The sequence below is a fragment of the Microtus pennsylvanicus genome, chromosome X (assembly GCF_037038515.1).
Source record: "Microtus pennsylvanicus isolate mMicPen1 chromosome X, mMicPen1.hap1, whole genome shotgun sequence".
Taxonomy (NCBI): domain Eukaryota; kingdom Metazoa; phylum Chordata; class Mammalia; order Rodentia; family Cricetidae; genus Microtus; species Microtus pennsylvanicus.
In genome coordinates, this window is record NC_134601.1 from 122,159,341 (window position 1) to 122,184,518 (window position 25,178).

At 42.1% G+C, this 25,178-nt stretch overlaps 1 protein-coding gene across 3 annotated transcripts; it reads right to left on the reverse strand.

Moving 5' to 3' along the window:
* Positions 1-2,980: 2,980 nt before the first annotated feature.
* Positions 2,981-25,178, reverse strand: Rab9a (RAB9A, member RAS oncogene family). 3 transcript variants are annotated; one of them, XM_075958258.1, is made up of 3 exons: positions 25,042-25,178; positions 8,971-9,001; positions 2,981-3,705 (listed from the first exon to the last, which is right to left on the reverse strand). In XM_075958258.1, the coding sequence occupies exon 3, from the start codon at positions 3,672-3,674 to the stop codon at positions 3,069-3,071; it is 606 nt and encodes a 201-aa protein (XP_075814373.1). In that variant the 5' UTR covers positions 3,675-3,705; positions 8,971-9,001; positions 25,042-25,178; the 3' UTR covers positions 2,981-3,068. The 3 variants fall into 3 exon arrangements, with proteins under 3 accessions (XP_075814373.1, XP_075814374.1, XP_075814375.1); XM_075958259.1 differs by lacking the exon at positions 25,042-25,178 and adding an exon at positions 17,559-17,622; XM_075958260.1 differs by lacking the exon at positions 8,971-9,001 and having other exon boundaries at positions 25,042-25,177.

Sequence of the window (25,178 nt, forward strand, 5' to 3'; positions counted from 1 at the left end):
TAGTTTTTAAAGTTAAAATGAGGTGGGGTTTTGCATACCTGGAATCCTGGTACCTAGAGATAAAAGCTAGGTCAGGGCTTTAATGCCAATTTTAGCTACAAGAGACCCTGTATCATCAAACAAAAGCAAAAACACTAAGACATTCAATCTACAAATAAAAATACTGCATGGTCACTACATGGTGAACTCAGCAGCTATGATTACTGCATAAAATTTGGTCTGTTGACAATCCATTAAAGAGGGACTCATGAGCCCCACCCCTCCCTGAGATTCTGTAGGCAGTTAATGATTCCTTGGGGAAGAGGAGTCATATTTCTCAGTTGTATAGGCACTGGTAAAGTTGCCCATGATAATGTAAATAGCTATGTTCAAGAAAGTAGCCCTAAATGTTTGCTCACGCACTCGCTTGTGCATGTGTCTGTGTGTAGTAAAAGATGAATAGGCTGAGTCATGTCCCCCAAAATTTATGTTGAAACCTTAACCTCCAAAACCTGTGATGGTGTTACCAACTTAACACATCTAAAAATCATATGAGAAGTCTTAATAGCATGTCACCTTATGTTGAAGTGAGAAGACCCACCCACCCACTGTAGGCAGCAGCACCATTCCCTAGGCAAGGATTCACTCAACACTGGTGTGGGGTTCCCAAGAAACTCAGGACAAATAGCTATGGCTGTATTCTCCTTCATATCTATAATAAAATCCTTCTCAATCATACCTTGGATTGGTCATGTCCTCATTTCATTCACCAGGTGCTCATAACCCAAGAGGGCCATATATGAGCTCCCTTCCAGGGATTTAGCCTCTCCTAACAGAACCAAGCTGCTGATCCGACTTTTCTATATATGTGGACCATTTACTTCTGCTGATTTCTGCCACCTACCATATTTGATTCCAAATTCTAGAAACTACCTCTTCAGCCATGTTTTCAACTAGCATGCACATTTTCATTGCTCTTTTCTGACTGTTCTCTGAAGCTCCTGCCAACTGACTTTCCTGCCATGATGAACTACAGCCTAGAACTGTGAGTCAGAATAAACCTTTTCTCTTTTCAGTTGCTTTTGTTAGAATATTTAATCACAGCAACAGAAAAATTTTAAAAAAAAAAAGACAACCTCGAAATGTGACTACCTTTGAAGAACTGATTAGGCCATTTGGGTGGGGATCAATACAACCCTTTTTTGTATTGAGACACAGTTTCTCTGTAGCCCTGGTTTTCCTGGAACTCACTCTGTAAACCAGGCTGGTCTCAAACTCACTGAAATCCACTTGCCTCTGCCTCCTAAGTGCTGGGATTAAAGTCCTGTGCTACCACTGCTGAATACAACTCTTAACAGAGGATCAGGAGTTCAAGGCCAGCCTAGAATATGTGAAACTATCTCTAAATCTATCCTCCATCCAGCTACATGTATGTATGTACCAACATAAATATGTGTACAGTTTGAATTGCTCCAAATTTAAAGTGTTCCCATATGGCAAAAACTGTCCTGTCCCTATTACGATGTTACTTTCAAAAACTTAGAACTTACTGCAATGATTTGTTTCCTCCTAGTTTCCAATGGGTGGGGTCAAGAGAGACATTGATTAGTTTCTCACATTCTATACCCTTCCCCAATCCCCAGCCTAGCAGTTCACTCTCCTACTCCAGTGTGTCCTTAATTATCATGGGGAAGGGTCTTACTCATATTATACTAGCAGTCAGTCTAGGTTATGATTGATTTGCTTCTCTGGGCCAGGACTGTTGTCACTGATACCACATGTGAAATCAACTCATGAAAGAATTTATGAGAGGAGAGAGCCTCTATTGAGAAAATGGCTCAGCAACATCAGACAGGCCTATAGGGTGAGGAAGGCTCAACCCATTGTGAATGAGGCCTGGTGGTCTTGAGTTCTGTAAGAAAGCAGGCTAAGCAAGCCAGGAAGCAGGACTCCCTCCGTGCCCTCTGCATCAGATCCTGAATTCCTGTTCCTGCGCTGAGTTCCTGTCCTGACTTCCTTTGATGATAAACAGTGAAGTGGAAGTATAAACCAAATAAACTTTCCTTCCCAAGGTGCTTTTTTGGTCATGGTGTTTCATCACAGCAGTAGTGACCCAACTAAGGCAGATCATTGCTGCAAGTTGTCTTTTTAAAATAAGTTTTCAGCCGGGCGGTGGTGGCGCACGCCTTTAATCCCAGCACTCGGGAGGCAGAGGCAGGTGGATCTCTGTGAGTTCGAGACCAGCCTGGTCTACAAGAGCTAGTTCCAGGACAGGCTCCAAACCCACAGAGAAACCCTGTCTCGAAAAACCAAAAAAATAAAATAAAGTTTTCAAAGTAAATCATTAAATAGTGATAGAGAGGATACAAAAGAAATACCTATGTAGATATGGTTGCCTTCACCCTCAGGAATTACAATCCTGGGCTGAAGATAAAGCTCACCTGTCATGCATTAGATGCGGCAGCACAGGCTCATGCTTGTAATCCCTCACTCAGGAGGTGGAGGTAAAGCCAGAAGTACAAAGGTCAACCTAGAATATATGAGAATCTTCTAAAAAGCTAGCTCCTATGTTGGGAAGGGGATATGTGTGTGCCACACAATTTAATAAATAAATGTGAGATAAATTCTTACAGAGATAATGAAGTCATCAAATCAAAAAGCATCGCGACATAAAGAAATGCATTAGATTTTAATCTTTAATAGTATTATTGGAATTTACTTCCCTGGACCAAGAATAGAATGCTAATTACATAAAAATATACACATACAAAAGTAACTCTCCATTTTCTTGTGGGGAAAAACAACCTAAGTGTAACTTCTAGAATATTCAAGGCTTTTGAATTACAATTCAATTCTTGGTCATCTTATTAGCACTAATTTTAAATTAAACATTAGACAACCATTACGATTTATAAATGTAAGGTGCCATTACCAAGTAAATAGATTTCCTCCAGAGTGAATGTGTCCCTTCTCCCACCAACTAATGAGGCAGCAATCAATATTCGTTAGTTGAATTTTATTAATAGATGAACCCTCCTCTCATGTGGGTGTGGGTGTGTTAGAATGCAACGACCATCTCTTTAATGACATCAACAGCAAGATGAGTTTGGCTTGGGCTTTCGGTGCAGATTGACTGTGTCTGTCTGAATCAGGTGATCTGACCTATCTTCTGTAGCCAGAACTCTTCGAACTGCCTCCTCAAAGGCAGCTGCAACATTGGTGGAATCTTTTGCACTCGTTTCAAAGTAAGGATAGTCGCCGTTGTCCCTGCACCAGGCTTGGGCTTCTTCCGTAGACACCTGCCGTTCATTTATATCAATCTTGTTGCCCAAAATCACAAAAGGAAAGCTTTCAGGCTCTTTCACATCTGCATAATATATGAATTCTTTCTTCCAGTTGCTCAAATTCTGGAAGCTTTGTGAATCATCAACGCTAAAAGTAAGCAGGCAACAGTCAGAACCTCTGTAAAATGGTGTCCTCAGGCTTCGGAATCGCTCTTGACCCGCCGTGTCCCAAATCTGCATGGTAACAAAATGTCCATCCACCTCCAAATCTTTATTTAAAAATTCCACACCTATTGTGTGAAAGAGCTGGGCATCAAATTTATTGGTTACATATCTGTTCATAAGAGAACTCTTGCCAACTCCACCATCTCCAAGAAGAATTACTTTAAAAAGGGACGATTTTCCTGCCATTATTAATAGTATGAGTTTTGACTTCAGAATCCTGTTTAAAAAAAAAAAGGTACCACCATTACATGCCTTAATACTGTAGCAATCCACACAATTCTAACAAAATCAGCATTTAAGTGAAATAAAAATGCATAGCCCTGATTCCTCTTTGCAAAAGAACTACCTAAATAATGAGAACTGTTATTTACTGTCACTTAAGACATGTACCGACCCCTATCCATTTTCATTATTCCCTAGAAATAATAGTGAAGTCTCACCCTTGCTGACTGTGAAGCTGGACTTGAGACCAAATACAACCTCAAAGACCTTTCTCTGAGCCATCAGTATCATAAACTCCTCCAAGCCCCAGCCACCCTAAACGGATAAAGGTGGCAAGCATGCAAAGTCCATAAATTTCTTTGAAGTTAACAGCCCTTCAATCCCCAGTTCACTGATATATGTTCCTACTGTCCTTCCCCTTCTCACTTCAGATACAGGCACTATGGAGCAGGAAATTCAGAGCCTTCCAGAAGCTCACTGATTCAGCTAAGAAATAAAAATCTATCAACCACAGACTACAAAGAGTTTACTGTCTTCATTGGAAATACTATTTTGAGTTGTTAAGATCAGTGTCAAAAGCATGAGCATAAGGCTCAAACTCATCTGGGCAGCTCCAACTCTTAGCCAATGCGTGCCCACTCTGGTGGGGGAAGTGCATACACATATAAGCAAGCATGGAGGACAGAGGTCAATGTCAGACGTCTTCCACTGCTTTTATTTTTGAGCAGGGAAGTAGAGTTTAAGACAAGGTCTCTCACCTAAAGCTCCACAGATTTTGCTACACTGGATGGCCAGCAAACAAACCGGTTATACATCCTCCTGTCTCTGCCTCACCAGTGCTGGGATTATAGGTACATTTCCATACTCAGCTTTATACATGGGTACTGGGGATGCCGACTCAGGTCCTCATGTTTCCAAAACAAGCTCTTTAGCAACTGAGCGGTCTCCCCAGCCCCACATGACATTTATGTATAAAGTAAAATGAAAATCAAATCAGTAAAGTAAAATGAAAATCAAATCAGGTGAAAATGTAATTATACATACCCTTTAAAGAAGTCCAGATGTAGAATTGAAAAACTTTCCTACACTACAGGAGTCAGTCGGGGGAGAGGGGTGATACTTCTGATACCTATGACTGATGGCTACATCTGAGTGCTGATGGAAAACACTTTCCCTACTTGATATTTTGTTTTAATTCATCGTAAAAAAATTTTAAGCCAGGCAGCCGTGGCACAGGCCTTTAATCCTAGCACTTGGGAGCAGAGGCAGGTGGGTCTCCGTGAGTTCAAGGACAGCCTGATCTATAGAGCAAGTTCTAGGACAGCCAGAACTACACAGAGAAACCCTGTCATATACAAAAAAATAAGCATACAAAAAAACTTCTGGGTGGGAAAACACATAAAACCTAGCCTCACCTTTACCAATTATCAACCTAAGGCAAATCCTGATTGCTCGTTAACTCCTATTCTCCTTTGTTTCTACTTGAGTTGAAGCAAAATCATCTAATATGTAAATACTTAAGATTTAAGTATCTGTTAAGTATATTAAATTTTATGAAGGAAAATTAAGTTTCTTATATGAGCACTGTCAAAAATATTTTTACCTAATAATAAAGGCCCAACATGGTACTCTCTAGCTATATGTGGCTGTTGAGCACTTGATAAGTGCTTGGGAGTTGGCCTTTGTGCATGCTAAGCATTAAAAAAACCTGCTACATTTCTGTCCCCATTTATTTTCAGCTAATTTAAATGGCCACATTTAAAAAGCCCTTAGCTGGGGCTGGAGAGATGGCTCAGAGGTTAAGAGCATTGCCTGCTCTTCCAAAGGTCCTGAGTTCAATTCCCAGCAACCACATGGTGGCTCACAACCATCTGTAATGGGATCTGGTGCCCTCTTCTGGCCTGCAGCATACACACAGACAGAATATTGTATACATAATAAGTATTTTTTTTAAAAAAGCCCTTAGCTATATTGGACAACAGAGTTCTAAAATAAGAATAGTTGGGGCTGGAGAGATGGATCAGAGGTTAAGAGCATTGCCTGTTCTTCCAAAGGTCCTGAGTTCAATTCCCAGCAACCACATGGTGGCTCACAACCATCTGTAATGGGGTCTGGTGCCCTCTTCTGGCCTGCAGGCATACACCCAGACAGAATATTGTATACATAATAAATAAATATTTAAAAAAAAAAGAATAGTCATTAGTTTATCATGAAAGTGAATATTGACTCCCGCAGTGGGAAAATAGTAGAGAAATGAAGAATAATTGCTTTATCTACTAGGATAAATTTCTATTACCAGTGTAGTAGATATTGTCTGTTTGTCTTCTTATTAAATGTGAAGGTATCCAGTATTACTGAATACTTTTGTAACATAAAAGAATTCTGCATTTCTAACTCTATGTTCTACTATAGGTTAAAAAAACAGCTTAGTGAGGGAAATCAAGTCAGTAGAAAAAAATTAATAAAAATGATCAAAGAACTGGGTGGTGGTATATATTATGCCTATAATCCCAGCACTCAAGAGACATTGGCAAGAGAAGCACAAAGTTGAAGCCATAACAAGCCTAACATATCTTATGTTTATCCAGTTTCACAATTATATCAAGAGGCGCTGGCAAATGACTGACCAGCCCCACCTAAGTTTATGTAAGCACCCTTGAGGATGTCCACAGTACATTGAAATCATGTAATGATGTATTTCTCAGAATGTGTCCCCATTGTGCTGTATTTCAACATAGGGAAAGCATCTGAAACTTGCCCAAAATTATTAAAATTATTTAATGGTTTATTCTCCAGACTTAAAGAACCAAACTCAACTTTGACTTGGCCATCCCACAACTGCTGTGATAAGTTTCCTCTCAGATTAAAACCTGCCATAGAGTATTTACGGGGAGGTGAAATACCCCCACAGAAGCTCACTAAGACAGAAATTAAGCCGGGCGGTGGTGGCGCATGCCTTTAATCCCAGCACTTGGGAGGCAGAGGCAGGCAGATCTCTGTGAGTTCGAGACCAGCCTGGTCTACAAGAGCTAGTTCCAGGACAGGCTCCAAAACCACAGAGAAACCCTGTCTCGAAAAAAAAAAAGACAGAAATTAAACAATTTGGAATAGTTTAGGAAGTCCCTGAAACTCACCAGATTCACTAGGACCCTCCAGAGAGAGAGAAGATTAAAGAAGCAGAGCCTAGCTAAAGTGCTTAAAACCCATAGTTCTCAGTGTGTGGGTTAGAGGGTACAAAGTAGCAACGAAAATAACTTTATAGTTGAGGGTCACCAAAAGGAACTGTATTAAGGGGCTGCAGCATTAGGAAGGTTGAGAACCACTGGCTTAGAAGAAACAAAACGTGGCAGAGCTGCCTAGAAAAGGCTCAGATCAACCTAAACATCAGGAATTGATGGAGGAAGGTCATTGGCTAATAAAGGAACCACCTTGGCTCATTTTATTGGTTAGGACATAGGTAGGTGGAGTAAACAGAACAGAATGCCGGGAGGAAGAGGAAGTGAGCTCAGACTCGACAGCTCTCCTCTCCGGAGCAGATGCCTCAGAGAGACACCATGCTCCCAGCTCCCAGGCAGATGCAAGCAATGAAGCTCCGACCCAGGATGGACATAGGCTAGAATCTTCCCGGTAAGCGCACCTAGGGGCGCTACACAGATGATTAGAAATGGGCTAAATTAATATGTGAGAATTAGCCTAGAAGAGGCTAGATAGGAATGGGCCAAAGCAGTGTTTAAATGAATACAGTTTGTGTGTTGTTATTTCGGGGCAAAAGCTAGCCGAGCAGGCGGCTGGGGTGTAGGGGACACAGCCCTGCCGCTGCTCATATTACTACAAGGAATGGACACTCCAACCTGTTGTGCTACCTGCAGGCTGTGCAGTGAGCTCCAGGCAGGTTTTCTACCTTTCACAAGCTGTCATCAATGATGGGAAAGGGATTCAGCTGTCTACGTGCAGGATTTCCGCTCCTTTAAATAAACAATCAACCCATATTCCTGTAAGAACTCCAGTAAAACACACTGATTCACCAAGCTAGTCTTTAGCGTCTGTTGTCAATTCCCTATCTAGGTGAGTGGATGTTTACTTGCAGGAATGCCATGCAACAACTCACTGTCTATGCCTTCAACCAAGCACACACTGCTCCCTCACCTAAATGCTGCTTCTACTTGCACCCCAAACCCAACTGCTGTGCCCTCAGACCTCCTCAGCTTGGTCACTGCCTCTACTGTAAACCCTTTCCCATCACCCCCATCAATGTTGTTCCTGTCACAGTTTTTAACTGACAAAACACAAAAGCTCCATGATCTATTGTGAGAGGAAGACAGACTTACATAATTGTAGCGATCCTTTTTGTCCTAATTAAATGGGATTTTCTATTCATGACATTTTAAAAGAAATTTACATTCGCAAATTCCACACACCAGGTAATATTTTTGACATGCACATTGACTGTTTGGGGGCTCCCAGACATTCCTACTTGGGAATATAGGGGTCTTTGCTAACATTATTAATACACACCACCTCTTTCATTCTAACCTTAGAGCTATACACAAATACACATGGTGTTATAAGTATATAAACCATCTTAGTTCCAATGATATTTAAGAGAAGCCAACCTCACTCAATCCACCTATTAATATAATCACAGCATGCTTATGGACATAAAAATGTTTCCTGTTCTTTTCAGTGTGTGTGTGTGAGGGGGGTGGATGCCCACAAAGGCCTGAAGAGGGCAATATAGTCCCTTGAGCAAGAGTTGCAGGCAGTTGTGAGCTGCTTAATACATGGGTGCTGGGAACCAAACTGCAACAGTACAAATACTTTTTTAAAATTAATTCATTTTTTTGCTCTATTTTCCTGACAGGGATTCAGCTCTGGCTGTCCTTCTGTAGATCAGGCTGGCCTCGAACTCACAGAGATCAGCCTATCTCTGCCTCCCAAGTGCCAGGATTAAAGGAGGGTGCCACCACATCCAGTTTAGTACACACTATTAACCACTGAGCCCCACTATTCTTTTCTAAAAGCAGTAAAACCTTTGTGATTTCTTTAGCATAAGCTAAAGGAATAAAAAACCTCCTACCATGTAACTTTAAAAATTAAGCTAAAAGTAAATGTAATATAAACTCTGATATTCCACAGTTGGAAAGACTGTCTAAAAGCAATAAACTAAAAGCAATAATCTTCATCAAGTTTAACAGCTAAATTCTACAAATAAAGACATCTGAATAAAAAAGGCTTAATAAGGTAAGGTCATGAACCTTACCTTAGTAGTTCAGTTCAAGCATCATTATTATCTGCAGGAAAAAAAATCAAAGCTCACATTAGTGATATACGTTTGTTTTGATGATTTTTTTTCTTCTATGGCGTTACAGATTGAACCCAAAGCCTTGTATATGTTAGGCAAGCTCTACCGGTTAATTAGATAACCCCAGCCCTTTTACTACTTTTGAGGTCAGGTCCCACTACATTGCCCAGGCCAGCCCTGAACCTGCCCTGTAGTCTAAGTCGGACCTTGAATTTTTAATCCTCCTACCTCAGCCTCCAGAGTAACTAGGATTGCAGACCTGTACCTGTTTCATAATTCTAAGTATAAAAAGAATTAACTGTAAAAAAAAATAAATTTGACTACATCTACATTTTTAATTTAAAAATACCTAAATGTTATCTATAATCTACCTCAACTTAAAAAAAACAGCCCTACATCAAATACTGTATTCTAAGTACTGTTTTTCCTCTGTCGAGAGTTTTATCTGCCCACCCTTCTTTTCTAACTTTCATATGCAGACATAGCTATAAAATTATACTGGGAATTATGCTTGCCCAAATTTTATTTAGGTGGCTGAGAATCATGTCCCAGATAACAGGAAAAAGAGGAGACAAGGGAGAAAGAGGCACCAATATGATCCATAGAGTTAGACCAAGATCTGGAGGTAGTGCAGTGTCATGAAGCCACTGGGCAGCTAAAGCAAAAAAGCAAAGTCTCCCATGCATGAATGAGAGCAGTGGCCGGAGGGAGAACATGTTCCTAAGACCAACCAAGCAAGGGGCACAGCCTAAGTGTGGGCAAACTTAATTCCCTGAAACCAAATGGGAACAACAGGGTCAGCAACATCTACCTCCAAGGGCTACTCAAACATTTACTCAGATAACTGCACACAGGTTTTCACCAGTTCTAGACTTCCTAGAAAAGTGTAGGAACTTTCTATGGAATGACACCATGAAGTCTCAAATAGGCAATTTTACAGATAGTTTAATGGCTATAAAATGCTATAAGCAGAATAAATTATATGCAGACCTTCATTAGGAAGCCAAAGAGCCCCACACTCACACACCACCTTCTAAAAATATTTTTTACTATTTATATGTATATGTGTTATGAGTGTATGTGGGGGAGGGGGAGTGATGGCTGAGGCCAGAAAAGGAAGCTGGATCCCACCAACTTCACCAGGCCCACAGTACAGTTATTGGCAGTTATGAGGCAACCTGACACAGGTGCTGGGAATTGAACTCAAGTCCTCTGGAACAGCAGCAGGTGCTCTTATATGATGATCCAGTTCTCCAGCACCCCCACCACCATCACCATTTTTAAAAGAAAAGAAAGGGTATTTTTGTGAAAATTATATATAGCAGTCCTTAACTTACACATTCAACCAATTAAAACATGACTCTTTAAAATACCAACATTTAGGATTAAAAATAAAACAGCAGCTAGCACTGATAGAGCCCTGTATGCCATGTGCCCTGTGACCCCACATTTACTTCTCAGGTTTCTTATCTGTGGTGGTTTGAATGAGAGCAGCCCTTACAGCCTACATGTTTGAATGCTTTGTCCCAGTAGGTAGAGCTGTTTGGTAAAGCTTGGGCAGTGTGGTCTTGTGGAGGCAGGTATGTTCCTAAGGGTGGGCTTTGAGATTTCAAAAGTTCAGCCATTCTAGTTAGTCTCTCTTTCTCTGCTTGTGGATTAGATAGAAGTTCTCAGCTACTGCTCCAGTGCCATGCCTAACTGCCTGCTGCCATAATAGTCATGGACTCACCTTCTGAAACTGTAATCAAGCCCCCAACTAACTGCTTTCTTGTATAAGTTGCCTTGGTCATGGTGTCTCTTCACCACAATAGAACAGTATTTAAGCTATAGCTTTTCCTATTACTGCCTATGATAGGCTTGAGAGCTTATTTATATATGATGCAAGATCACAGCTAGTAAAACAGTTAAGCTGTTAATATAGCAGAATACTCCAAAGCCCAAGCACTTAACCCACTGGGCTACTTCAAGTGCAACTGCTTTTTTTTTGGTTTTTTGTTTTGTTTTGTTTTTGAGGGTCTTACTGTTGTTGCTGTAGTTATAAAGGAAATAAGCAGGTGGAAGCAGTAAGTCTTTTCGCTTCTTCATTTTATTCCAAGGTCTGCACAAGAACAAGTTAATTCAACAGAACTAGTAGGCTACTCTGCCAATATGCAACATAAAGTATACCTGAGTATGCTATGGGTTTTTTGTTCCTGTTGATTTTGTGAGGTACAGTCTCGTGTAGTGTGGGGTGGCATCAAACTCAGTACTACTTAGCTAAGGATGAGCATAAAACCTCTTGCCTCTACCTCTGGAACCAAGATTATAGGTGTGCACTATCATACCCAGTTTTGTGAGGTGCTGAAAATTAAACCCAGGGCTGCATGCATGCTAAGTGAGACTCTACCAACTGAGCCACACCCCCCAACCAAATATACTGTGTATTAAAAAAAATCTTTTAAGTGAAACCTGAGTCAAAGTCTGCAGTGTTCTTCATTATCTCTACAGAAGCCTCCAGTTTCTTAAGATGGGTGAAAGCAGATTTCCAGCACATATTTAGACAGCACCTATTATGCACCACACATTAATGATGCAAACCACAGTTCTGCCCTGACAGTAACACCTACATGAAGTCCCAACTATAGCAGGACCTATAAAGAACAATCTGATGTGCTTCTTGACATTAAGAGAAAAAAAACCAACCTACAGTCCACAACCCCAGACAACCTAGACAACAAAGAGGAACCTAAGAGATACATAGGAAAGATACATAGGATACATGGATCTACACAGGAAAGAGAAAAAGACAAGATCTCCTGAGTAAATTGGGCATGAGGGGTGTGTGTCACGGGAGAGTGTAGAAGGGGAGGGGGAAGGGAGAGAGGGAGGGGAGCAGAGAAAAATGTATAGTTCAATAAATAAAAACAATAAAAAATAATAATAATAATAGGGTACCCTTCCAACATTTCCCCTGGTGAGGGATATAATGTAAAAATGTGAGGTTCCCTTACTCAGGCCTAGGCCTTGCCTGTCGGTATCTCACAGAGCAGTATGATGCCAGCCACTATCAGGACTTACTTTACATACAACATGACCCTACAGTTGGCTTGGAAACACACTTCAACTGCTGTAGTAAACTACTTCAACTGCTGAGCTGCAGTTAAGGAAAAGGTATCTTTCAGTACCAGAGAAAACCAGGTTGTGTTACACTATGTTGATAAGAGTCTGAATGTACATTTCTAGTGTGTTATGTTCCAACCACATCTCAATGACCATTTTAGCCACACGATGCCTTTAGGAAGCAGCCTTATTTAACCAATGTCTGACTCCAAGAGAAAGGGTATCTGATTCAGAAAAGAAAAGAGCCAGAACCAGGACAATGGACCAACACATGCCAAGGCTCTGCCTAGGAACCCTGGTGCTGGCATGGACTGGGAGACCATTAGGCAGGTGAAGAATTAAGTTGACTGGGAAGATGGGACTGAAAGGTAGGGAATCCTGCATAGAAGGATTTCTGCCTAAACCTTAAGATTAAGAAAAGCCACCGAAATACCCTCAGTAGTAGAAGACTCGGTAAGATAGAGCCCAGAAAAGTAACTCGCTACCACAGAAACAAATAAGCTGCAAGTGACAGGTGGGAGAAGACCTCAAGTGGAGCCAGGATGGGAACCTCACAATCTGTCACACTGCCAATAGTGTCAGCTGCTCTCAAGTACGAAAACTGAGGTGGTTGTGTCTTGTTTGATTCTCCTCTCTCCAGTAAGATGTTCACCATAAGACTTCCGTCTTCTTGTTGCTCGCCCCATCCCCACCCCTTTTTCTTACATCCACTTAACCAATGCATCTAAACCTCACCCCCTCAAATACTTCCAATTCCAACTGAACCTCTTTAGATGCTCCTAACATCTGCCAATCAGAATTTAGTACTCAACATGTCTACCATGCCTTCTAATAAAAATGAGATATGCTTCTTAAAAATATTCAAACAACACAAACACATACCATTATAAAAATGCTCATATTTTCTTCTTGGTTGTCAACTTAAAAGGTCCATATTATTCTACAACCACCTTCTCCCAAAATGAAAGAAAAAGAAATTTTGTTTTAAAAAGGGTTTAGCTGAGCCAAGTAGAAATTATTTTCCTAACTAAGGCTGCTGGAGAGATAGCTCAGTGGGTTAGAGCACTACTGCTATCCAACCTCCCAAGTCTGTCCCAGTATCTGTGCCACTCACACCCCCATGCAAAACTCTCTCTCTGCCTCCAGGGGATTGTCTATCTTTCCTTGGGCTGTGATCTTGGTCCAGGAGGCACCTTTCTACCATAATAGCTACAAAACTCAGCCATCAGAGGCCTAGCTCAGATCGCCTCATCCAAAAGGCCTCCATGACACCTTTGTCTTCTTTGTACTGTCATTCCCACCCTCACCTTGATTTTTCACTTGCTTACAATGCTCCCAGTTGCACGTCTGTTTTCCAGTTTACAATGTCAACTCCCCAGGAGGTACACAAATATCTATGCCATTCATTCATGTGGGGGTTAGTTTTATGTCAACTTGACATAAGCTAGAGTCATTTTGGAAGAGGGAAATCTCAGCTGAGAAAATGCTCCGTCTAGACTGGCTTGTGAGCAAGCCTGTGGTGCAGTTTCTTGATGGGTGATTGAAATGAGCTAGCACAGCTAAGTGTGGGAAGTACTACCCCTGGGCGTGGTGGCCCTGGCTGCTATAGGAAAGTAGGCTGAGCAAGCCATAAGAACAAACAGTAAACAGCAGTCATCCATGGCTTTGTTTATCAGTTCCTGCCTTGATGTGACCTGAGTTGTAAACTGAAATAACTCAGTGGAGGTTAATTTGGTATGGAGGCAGATGGGGAAATGGGCAGTGATGAGAAGATTAAGTTTTCTCCCCAAGTTGTTTATGGCCATGGTATTTAATAGAATAAATAATGAATAGAACCATAATGAAGACATTTGTCCTATTTTTGTCTGCCACATTAAATAAAATGTTCTGTGCATGGTGAAATGCAAATAAATACTAGAATAAATTATTTCCTTTTTATTTTTGTTATTCTATTATTGTTTCTATCTATACTTACATACATGTAAGTTCTTCCTCTTATTTTTGATATCCACTAAAATATGAGGGAAAAACTTATGCTTGCAATTCTAATGAGAAAATCAGTTAAGACACTATTTACAGATATCAGCAAGGAGTGGGCATGCACATGCTGAAAATCTAGCACATTCCTCTATAAGGTACTAAAGGGAGAGCAAGCTCCTTTTGGTAAACCACTTCGAAACTTCAAAAACTCACACTCCCTTTGCGACTTCTCACTCCTGAATATTTTAATTGAAATTTATCACTCCTGATTTAAATTTAGGAAGGTTCTTACCTCTCCCCAAATTCACAAGTTCCTTTTGCATTCATTCACCCTGAATATCCTAATTAGAGACATAGCTACCATTTCACTTAATTTCATAGCTTAAGAAGCTGAGCTTCGGGGCTGAAAAGATGGCTCAGCAATTGGGAGCACTGCCTGCTCTTCCAGAGGACCCAGGTTCGGTTCCCAGTACCCACATGACAGCTCACAACTACTCTGTAATTCCAGTTCCACAAGATCTGACACCTTTACATCAATGCACATAAAAATAAAGCTAAATAAGCCGGGCAGTGGTGGCACACGCCTTTAATCCCAGCACTCGGGAGGCAGAGGCAGGCGGATCTCTGTGAGTTCGAGACCAGCCTGGTCTACAAGAGCTAGTGCCAGGACAGGCTCCAAATCCACAGAGAAACCGTGTCTCGAAAAACCAAAAAAAGAAAAAAAAAGCTAAATAAATTATATAGAAAGAAGGTCATATTTATTTAAGAAAAAAAGAAGTTGGGCTTCAGACAGTGCAGGGCGGCACAAGCCTGTAAAACAGTGAACTCAGGAGTTGTAGAGCTTAGATCACAAGTTCAAGGTCAGCCTGGGCAACACAGTGAGCTCAAATTTGACTATGAGAGAAGGGGGGCGGGGGAGAGAAAATGAATGAGAGGCAAGCCAGGGAAGTCAGGAAGTCTAATGGGTGCCAGCTCTATAGCAAGATAACAAACCAAGCAGAAACAAACAAACCAGAACTAAGGAAAATACCACAAGAACAGGCCAATTTGGAGGTTTAAGATTTGGCTAGGTTGTGCTGGGCAGTGGTGTGGGTGGTGATGGTGCACACCTTTAGTATCAGCACTGGGGAGACAAAGACAGGGAGATCTCTGTGAGTTCAAGGCAGGCCTGATCTACAGATCTAGTTCTGGGTCAGCCAGAGCTGTTACACAGAGAAATCCTGGGGGGGGGGGTCAGGTGGAATAGAAGTATCTATCACTGACTACTACCTCACAGATAGGAAAGGTAAATAAAACAAAACAAAAAAAACTCTGGAAATCAAAGCATAAATAGCCAGCACTCGAGAGAGGCAGTGGCAGGCGGACCTCTGTGAGTTGGAGACCAGCCTGGTCTACAAGAGCTAGTTCCAGGACAGGCCCCAATGCTACAGAGAAACCCTGTCTTGAAAAAACAAAAATGTAAACCAAAGCATAAATAAAACTACCACTGACAAAGCACATACTCTATTTAAGTAACTCATTTCAGTAAGTACACTTTCTGGAAAATGAAGCATCTAATATAAATATACATTAATTTTTCATTAAGAGCACTGCTGTAGTTAGGTATGGCAAGAGGAGAAAAGATTCAATTAAGCAACTAAATAACAGATAATTCAGAGCTTTCTGTATTGCTAGAGATGTCCAGCAAACCACATGTGGCCAATGAACATCTGAAATGTGGTTAGTCCGCTTAACTAACTGAATAACTTCATTTTCATTAAAGCATTCCACAGCACTAATGGCTACTGTATTAGACAATGAAGGTCTACAGTGTGATGAATGAACATGAGAGGGCCAACCCCTAGAATCCCACGTGGGCTCAGGATAAGTATAATCAAAGTGTGAGAGGAACCTGCATGCTTGAGCTTTATACTGGAAAGATTAGAAGAGCTTGCACCACATTTGTGGTGTGGTGTGCCATGTGTATGTGTGCACGAGGGCACTGCATAGAGAAAGCACAGAATAACCTTGGATGTCATCCACCTTATGAGACAGGATCTTTCATTGCCTTAAACGTCCACCAATTAGGCTAGAGAGCCCCAAGGATCCTCCTGTCTCTACCTCCTAGTGCTGGGATTACAAGTCTTTGTTACCAAGCCTGGCATTTTTGCCTGGGTTTTAGAGATCAAATTCAGGCCTTCTCGTTTGCCACTAGGCCTAGCATTAATTTTTAGTGCATTTTATTTATTTACTTCTGTGTGTGTGTGTGTGTGTGTGTGTGTGTGTGTGTGTGTGTGTCACAGAGGACAATTTGTGGTTCTTTCCCTCTACCACGTGGGTCCTAGGCATAAACCTCAGGTCTCTGACACTGAATCACCTCACTAGCCCATAAAACAATGCTCCCCCAAAAAGAAAAGAGTAGGCTAGTTTAAGGCTGTTTCTTCAGACAGGGCCTCTTTATGTAGCCCTGGCTGTCCTGGACTTCGCAATGTAAACCAGAGACAGCACAGAGGTCCACCTGCCTTTATTTCCCTGATAGTTGGGATTGAAGGTGTGTGCCATGATGCCCACTTTCAGGTTGAATTTTAAAAGGCAAAATGAAAACAGAAAGAAACAGTGAAAAAGCCGCAGGAATAATGGGAAGTTGGTGTGGTATCCCAGACCTGTAATCTTTACACTTTGGAGGCTGAGGCAAGAGGACTGCAATTTTGAGGCTAGCCTGGGCTACAAAGCAAGACCCTATCTAAGAAAAAAATACTAGGAATTATGGCTGAGAGTTTAAAGAAGAAAATTAAATTATGAAAAGAATGAATTTAAACATGTATATTGGAAAAATAAAATCAGCAAAACACAAACCAAATACAATCTACAACATACTAAAGTGACCAACGTAATTTTGTCCTGAGTCCATTTTGTTTGCTTAGACAGTTCTCAGCCAAGCCCCCACCCTCCCTAACAGTCACGTCTGCCTTAGCAACACATTTGAGATTTCCATGGCCTTGACCGTGGTCCAGATGTATTAAACAAAATAATTAACTGAAAATAATTGTCATATTATGCTCTGCCAGGAACGAACATTTCAAGCTTACTCTGACCCTCATCTAACTTTGATGTGGGTTATGGTACACTACCTCTGAGTTTCAACACCAAGAGACTTTGAGGCGTGAGGCTGCTCTTGGTCGCTGACTAATGGTATATATAGTAAGAGCAGCTGTTTTAAGACTCAACTAGATTAGAGGCTCGGAAACTCCACCTACACACAAGAGAAGTTGTAAGCAGTCCAATGCCAGACACTGTAAGGATCTCTTCCTAAGTTCTGTTTACTGGATGTAACTGACACCTCTCCAGTGGCACCCAGTTTAACCCTACTGAGATGCTGGAATGGACTCTTCTCACAGGAAATCTTCCCAAGCCTAGACTTCCTCTACCCTTCACTGCCTAGTTCCCCATCTGCCTCCACACTAGATTAACTCTCCAGAGTTACACACCTCCATTCCCTGGAACATCAGCGAGTCATCAGGAAATGACCATTAGCCAATCCAATGGCTTCTTTCCACTTCTCAACACGGGGCCCTAAGGTGAATAGAAGAGTGAAAGGGTGCTTTTGGTTTTGGAGGGATGGTTTTTGTCCCTCCACCTGTGGCCATGGTAACACACAGCAATATCCTTGAAGATGTGCATGCCACAGAATCTTAGAAGGGTAATCAAGTTTTCTAAAACAACTAAGGAAAGGGAGGCCCACTTGACAAAAGTATCTTGCTAGTACCACACATTTACCCAGAGGCAAGGTGGGATCCTTCATGTCTTAAACAGGACTAGTCAGTCCCCATTAATGCCTCAATGAGGCCTAAAATGCACATGACCCTCTCCCTCTTGAAAATGTTCCTAAAATAGTCCATGAAACTACTGACAAGAGGCTGCCTCTGCTTTTCTCTTATATCAGTTTTCTTCAGCCAGGTGGCTCCCTTTCTCAACAATCTTTCAAAGACTAATCTGAGGTTGAAGTCCACACGTCTTCCCACTAGCTATAACACCAGTGATTCCTGAAGTCCACCTCACTCTCACACCTCAGGGCCACACAAAATTTCCAACCCCTTTATCAGGACAGTACTCAAATTTAATATGTCAAACCATGCTATTTATCCAAGACCTCTCTCTTCTGTCTTACCTACCTGAGTCAACCTTACAAAGAATTCTGTCTACTTCCCTCCCAACCCATTAGCCATTGTCTTATTGAGTTAAATATCAAGTGCTACAACTACATCTTAACAGCTGCTACTACTACAATCTATGAAGTATCTGCCTTACTTTCTTTTCCTGTGGCTGTAATAAAATATTCTGAGTAAAGCTACTTAAGGAAGAAAGTTTTTGACATACAGTTGAGGCGGAAGAAAGAAGGCTACAGCCCACCATAGTGGGGAAGTCAAGGTAACCCAGAACCTGAAATGACCCATAGCTCATCACAATGAGGAGCATTTATACAACTCAGGATCCCAACCAGAAAATGGTGCTCCCCACACTAGAGGGCTCCTCCCACCTCAGTTAGACAGGAATGTCCAGAGGCCCATCTCTTAAGAGGCCTCTCCATTTTGTCACAGTATCTGAGACATGCCCCTTAAAACCTCCTGTAGATCAGACACCATCCCCCATGCTTCACAGATCAGCAGAAAGCTAACAAAGACTAAATACCATCTCCAGGCCCAAGTAAACATGGTTAAGTCAAAAGTGTTATCCTCACCCCCACCAAATGACAGAAAGGACTCAAAAAAAAATACACAGCCAAAAAAAAAACTAATTTAGAGACTGGAAAGCTAACCCTACAGTGGTGGCAGTGTGAAACTCAAGAAGAACTGACTGACAGGGAAAGTCAGCCACAGGACTAAAACGTACCGCTTAGCTCTCCAGCAACTTTCCAACCACCTAGAAAACTAGATCACTCTGGGAAAGAGCAGCCACCCCTCCAATCCTCCTAGCACACTCAACTTCCTCAACAAGTGCATATAATAGAAAATAGCGAGAAAAGAGGTTGCAAAGCAGGGATGGAGGGGCAGCCTGCATAGGAAGCCTGGCCTGTGCTTTCCTTTGCAGTCCCTGCTCTCCTCAGGCCAGCAACCCAACTACCAGCATTCCCAAACTGCAAGTCCAGGGGAAAAGCTTTCAGACTGACTGGAAGGGGAGTGGTAGGGAATTAAAAACCAACTTTAACACCTTGTTTCCTTACCGCTAAACCCTTAGGTTTGTAAACACTAATGGAAAACACCAACTTCTAATGCTATGGTTCCTAAACTATACGGCCTCACAAGCGCAGGGCAGGCTACTCTAAGTGCTTAAAGGAAACAGATGCTGGCATCCCTATGGTACTGTGTCCAAGGGAGTTCACAATTTCAACACCACATTGCACACATTCCTTCTGATGACATAACTTTGTGAAGCTGAGTTTGCCCAGGATCACAGAAAAAAAAATGAAAGACAGATTAAAGAATGGCAGTTGTCTGCTGTTCCAAACTGTTTTTATTTTCCAATCTTATTTAAGAATATTAGAATTTGACCAGGTGGTGGTGGCACCAGCACCTGGGAGGGAGGCAGAGACAGGTGGATCTCTGTGAGTTAGAGGCCAGCTTGATCTACAAAGCGAGTTCCAAGACTGTAACACAGAAAAGCCCTGTCTTGGGGGGGGGGGGGAGATAATAAAATTCATTCCAGATTACTCTGCTTTCACCAACATGCAGCCCCATAGCAAGGTCTTTGATTTGACTTCCTGCTACACTGTGTATGTATTTCAGGTACACTTACCAGATCAAATATACAAGCTTGAAACCACAGACTACAGCGACCCTGTAAGCTAAAGACAGCAAGCAACTCAAAGATTTCCACTTGGTTTTATTCTACTTTGTTTTGGAGACAGGGTCTCATTTTGTCCAAGCTGGCCTGGAACTTCTTTTGTTGCCAAGGATGGTCTCTAAGTCCTGCTCTCCTGTCTCTGTCTCTCAAATGCCTGGATTACAAGTGTGCACTACCCCGCCTGGCCTTGTGGCCCTGTTAGAATCATTCAACACTACGACCTTTTGGCGTTCTACTTATCAGGATGTTGAAATAAATGTGAGGCCTTTTCACATTTCTCTAACACTGCTAACACAGCTATGAGCAGCAACCTCCTGGAAGCTCTCTTAAATTCTGTACCCGAGCACCTAATCCAAATCACAAAAACCAGTTCAGTCCTTATTACTGTTTGACTATTATTTACCCTTAGATTAAAAGAAATGCCGTCATAGAATGAATGCATGCAATCCTTCCATACTGTTTCCCCAGTTCCTGTCAACACAATGGCAAGCATTTATAATGCTTTCAGCCTAAAACAAAAGTGGAGTCTGTATCCACCAAGTATGAAGCCGCCTGCCTGCTTTACTTCTCTACACTTCTTCTGAAACACGCTCTCTCTACCTCATATAGAGCTGTTATCTTACTTAACACCTTAACTACATCTCCATGTCCTGTCTGTGTCTCCAATGTAATGACATTCTACAGTCTGAAATCATCAGGGTCAAAAATTAAGAAACCAAAGTGGAAAAATCCAGAATGTGGAAATACCCAAAGCACATCACAATATGTACAATATCAAGAGTCACATTGAAAAACAGATTTCTCCTCCAAGTTATCTAACCAGCCCAGGCACCCTGAGGCAAAGCAGGCTTGGAACTGCTACAGGCCTGCCCGACACCCCTATCACCACCACCCACATACCTAGGTGGCTCCAGGTGTCCTGCCTCAGGAATCCTTTCATTTGCTTCCTGACTTCCCACCAAACTTCCTGAGGCGTTTTCTGACTTCAGTTCCTCCCCTCCCCAATAGCTCTTTAATAAATGGTCTCTGTGGATGACCTGGTAGTTACAAACCATATTTTCTTATACTAGCTTTTATTATCTACATAGCTTTCAACTTAGCCTCATTGGGCACCACTTCTAATTGGCTTATTTCCTCCTGCTGCTTAACCAACAAACTGCCCAGGGCAGAATTATGTGGCAGCTAAAGATTTGCTGTCGTTACCTGATATATATATATATACACACACCTGTAGACATTAGGAAGTAATGTATCTTTTTACAAAGAAAGAAATATAAGTGGCCTAAGCATGCGAGAGTAGCAAGACAAGTAATGATTGAGCAAGACTCCCTGGCACCAAGTCCTCTTGACCCTTCTCAGAAAAACAAAACAAAACCCACATACCTCTTTTAGAATGCATATACGGGCAATCATTTTCAGGTGATATGAAATTCAACAATCCTGTACCCCTCCCCCCCCGCACACACACACCACAGCAGAGGGCATCTGGTAATCAGTAGAGAAATCTATATTCACTAGCTTAAAAACAAACTGTGCAGAGGCAGGAGTCAAAAGCCAAAGATACAGAGCTGGGGCGATGGCTCCATGGGTAAGCGAGCATCCTGTATAGGCAAGAGGCCCCGAGTTCTCAGAACCCACAAAAAAAGCTGGATGTGGTCTCATAAACACCAGGATTACTGCAGGTTACTGACCAGCAGCCTAGCTCCAGGTTCAGTGGGAGACTGTCTCAACGGAATAAAGGTGGAACATAGAACTGAACACTCCGCATCCTTCTCTGGCCTTCACACACACGTGTGCATCCATACCATACATACACATACATTCTCACAACCACAAAGCAAACTAGTAACCATGTGAATGTTTCCCCAGGAAATCCTAAAGAGATTTAACCCTGCACATGCGCACGTGCACACGCGCACACACACACACCCATCCCAAAGGCTCACCTAACAGTAATAACTGACACTAGAATGGAGCATCATGAAAGGCCTAGTCTCAGACTCAGACAATCATGGGAAAAAACAGGCTGAAAAACACCAAAAAGAAAATTACTCGGCCTGGAGAGATGGCTCAGCAGGTAAGAGCACTGGCTGCTTTTTCAGAGGATCTGGATTGGATTCCCAGCACCCATGTGACATCTTATGCCCATCTATAAACTCCAGTTCCAGGGGATCCATTACCCTCTTCTGGCCTCCATGGGCACTACAAAAGAAAAGTACCCATGACACACATGCAGGCAAACACCTATACACAAAAATACAAAAATAAATAAATCTTTAAAAAGAAAATTTTGCAAATGTTATTTTAAATTTTTTATCATTGTATTTCTTGATTTCAACAATAAAACACCTGTCTAACTATTATCTACTGAGGCTAAATTTAAGCCAGACCTTATGTAAATAAAGAATAGCTTCTCCAGGCAATAAGACAGTGAGCTGGATTGAGCTGCAGGCCAGCCTCTTGGTCTACTAAGTGAATTCGCAACCAGCTGAAACCACACAGTGAGACCCTATTACGGAGAGAAAAAAAAAAGACAACTAATTTCTGGATGTAGTTTAGTAATCACGCACATGCCTAATTCAACTGTACAAAGCTTTCGAGAGCCCAGAAACTATTTTCCACTTCATCTAAGTCTGCCCAGGAAAGAATGTCATGAGACAGGTACTCCTTCCTGTGCTGGGTGCGGATGTGTTGTTTCCTTCATGAGCACCTGACCTCTGTTCCCGACTAGTCCAAACAACAAATTCTCTTCTAGGACCACGCCAGAACCTGGTCTTATGACTGTGACCAGACTGCCAGCTTCCCCACTACTCTTCCTTCTGGCCAGCACCTTTGTACCAGTGTCCGACAAGCAGTTCAGAAAATATCTGTGGATGAATGGAATAATGAAGAAACAGGCTTACTAAGTCCATTGGAATGGTTCCCAATAGTGTCAAAGGTTTTGTCACTTTTGTCTTAGAAAAAAAAAAGGATTCCAAAACTTCTGTGGTAGTGCATCCCTGTAATCCCAGAATTTAGGAGGCTGAGGCAGCAGTTCAAAGCCAGCCTCCGATAATGTACAAAGTTTGAGGCCAGCTTAAAAATAAATCAAACGAAAAACAAAACCATGAAACCAAAAAAAAATGAATTGTTACCAGGTATTCATATACCTCTTAATAAAGAGAATTTTCACCCAACAAGCTTTTAAAATAATAAAAATGCTGTCCTAAATAGTAAAATAGACACTGTGCTTAAAGAACTATAGAAGCCTGGTGTGACCTGGAATGTGAACCAAAAATGCTTCCAGACATTTTTCAAATATCCCCTGAGAAGATAAAGTTTCCTCCCGGTGCAAACTACTACTCTAAAATGCCCACAAACATACTTTGAAAATCAGCACTGCTCCCTCACTCCCTAGGTGACCTTGGAAAGGAGATCTAACCCTCCCAGGTCCCAGCAGATTCATCGTCTGTAAAACAGAACCATTGCTTTGCAAACACCAAAAAAAAAAAACAATTCAAGTGATATAGAGTAGGACCTTCCAATAAATAGTAAGAAACTGAAGGAGGTTAAAAAAAATTCGAGAACTAAAAGAACTTCAGGCCTCCAGAGTACTATAGTATAAAATGGAAGTAGTTGGATAGGGGAAAATGATAAAAAGGATCTCTGGAAAAGAGAGAATACCACCAATGTACTTCCGTCTCCAACAATGGATGTTCTAGTTTCCGCTTGTCTACGCTAACCTTCCAGAAAGTAAAGCAAAAATGTCCTTAAATCCCCAAATGTTCTAAGTCAATAAGCCTCCAAACCATAAACGTTTCAGTACAGCAAGAGACTACAATCTACATGAAAACCCTGAAAGCAAGAAACTGCCACACCACTGTTAGACATGGCACCCTAGTGTAAGATACTTTGGAGTTCTACACAATTAGTGAGAACTTCGACCTGAGATGATAAAAGACAAAGAAAAAGCAGATTACTTAAGTCCCTAACTAAGGGAGGAGCTGGGAATTGCGCTCAGGTGTAGAGAACTCTTGCTTAGCAAGCACAAGGCCCTAGGTTTGGTCTCCAGCAATGGAAAGAGAAGAGTATAGAAACGAAAAAGGAAAATAAATAGTCCTTAGTTGAAAACCCCGGTTTCCTTCAACTCGAGTTGAGATTTCAGGCAGTGTAGGGATTTCCACTGCAGTGGAACTAGCGAGGAAAAAAAAAAAGACAAAAACTTGTACAAACAAAACAAAAAACAAATTCAGTCTGTTGATTTTGAGGACGTGTGAAAAGACTGGTCACGTGCCAATCTGGAAACTTGCAAAAAAGTTATTCCTCAAAAGAAATATGATCACGGGATGTGTCATCACTTACAAAACAAAACAATAATACACACACCAACCATTTGGTCAGCACTTAAAAAGTCTCATCTGGTCTTTTCACTTAGCAAGATGGAAGAAAGGAAGAAACGCGATTCTGAAACCTCTGCCAAGGTCTGAATCAGACAATGTTCCCAACCGCCTACATGGTCTTTGCCCTGGCTTTATCTTCCAAGCTCCCTTACCTGCGTGGGCCAAAGACATTAAGTAAATGCTCAACCGGGTAGGATGTCAGAGGTCGCCAAACTCAAATAACACGAGCGTCCTTGCTTTCCCCACCATTAGTCAGTCACTCTGGCGCAAGGTTTGGTCTCGTGTGCGTGGGTGTCTCCGTGTGGTTAGGGGAAAGACTGGTGTATATGTGTGTACCCAGGTGTTTGCGTATTTGTCCGTGTGCGCATCTCTCCACCATCCAATTTTGAAGTGTTTGGGGGTCTGAGTTTGGGTATATCTCCCTCCCGGGATGTTTTGTGGATTTCTCTTCCTCTATGCGTGTGGGAGGGTGTGTGTGTGTGTGTGTGTGTGTGTGTGTGTACGCGCGCGTATATGCCCCGAGTGGTTGGGTGTGTATCCCTCTTCCTATGTATTTGAGTGTGCGAACCCGTCTTTCCTCCTGCATCAGTCATCAGACTGGGGGACAAACCGCCCGTGTTACCCAGCAGTCTACAGACCCGCGCCAATTTGGCGCGCCCCTCGCCCTGGTGGCCCTCGGCTCCTGCCCCGCGCGCGCGCACCCTTAACCAGCTCCGGCCCGGCCCCAAAAGGAATGCTGATCCCCGCTCACCTTTCAGCCGCACACAGGACGCCCCGGGAGCTGTTGGCCAGCCCGCCTGGGTGCAACCAGGGAAGAAAGGGAGCCAGAGACACGGAAGGGAAGAGAGCGCTAATCAGCCAGAGCTCCAACAGCTAGCGACTTGAGCA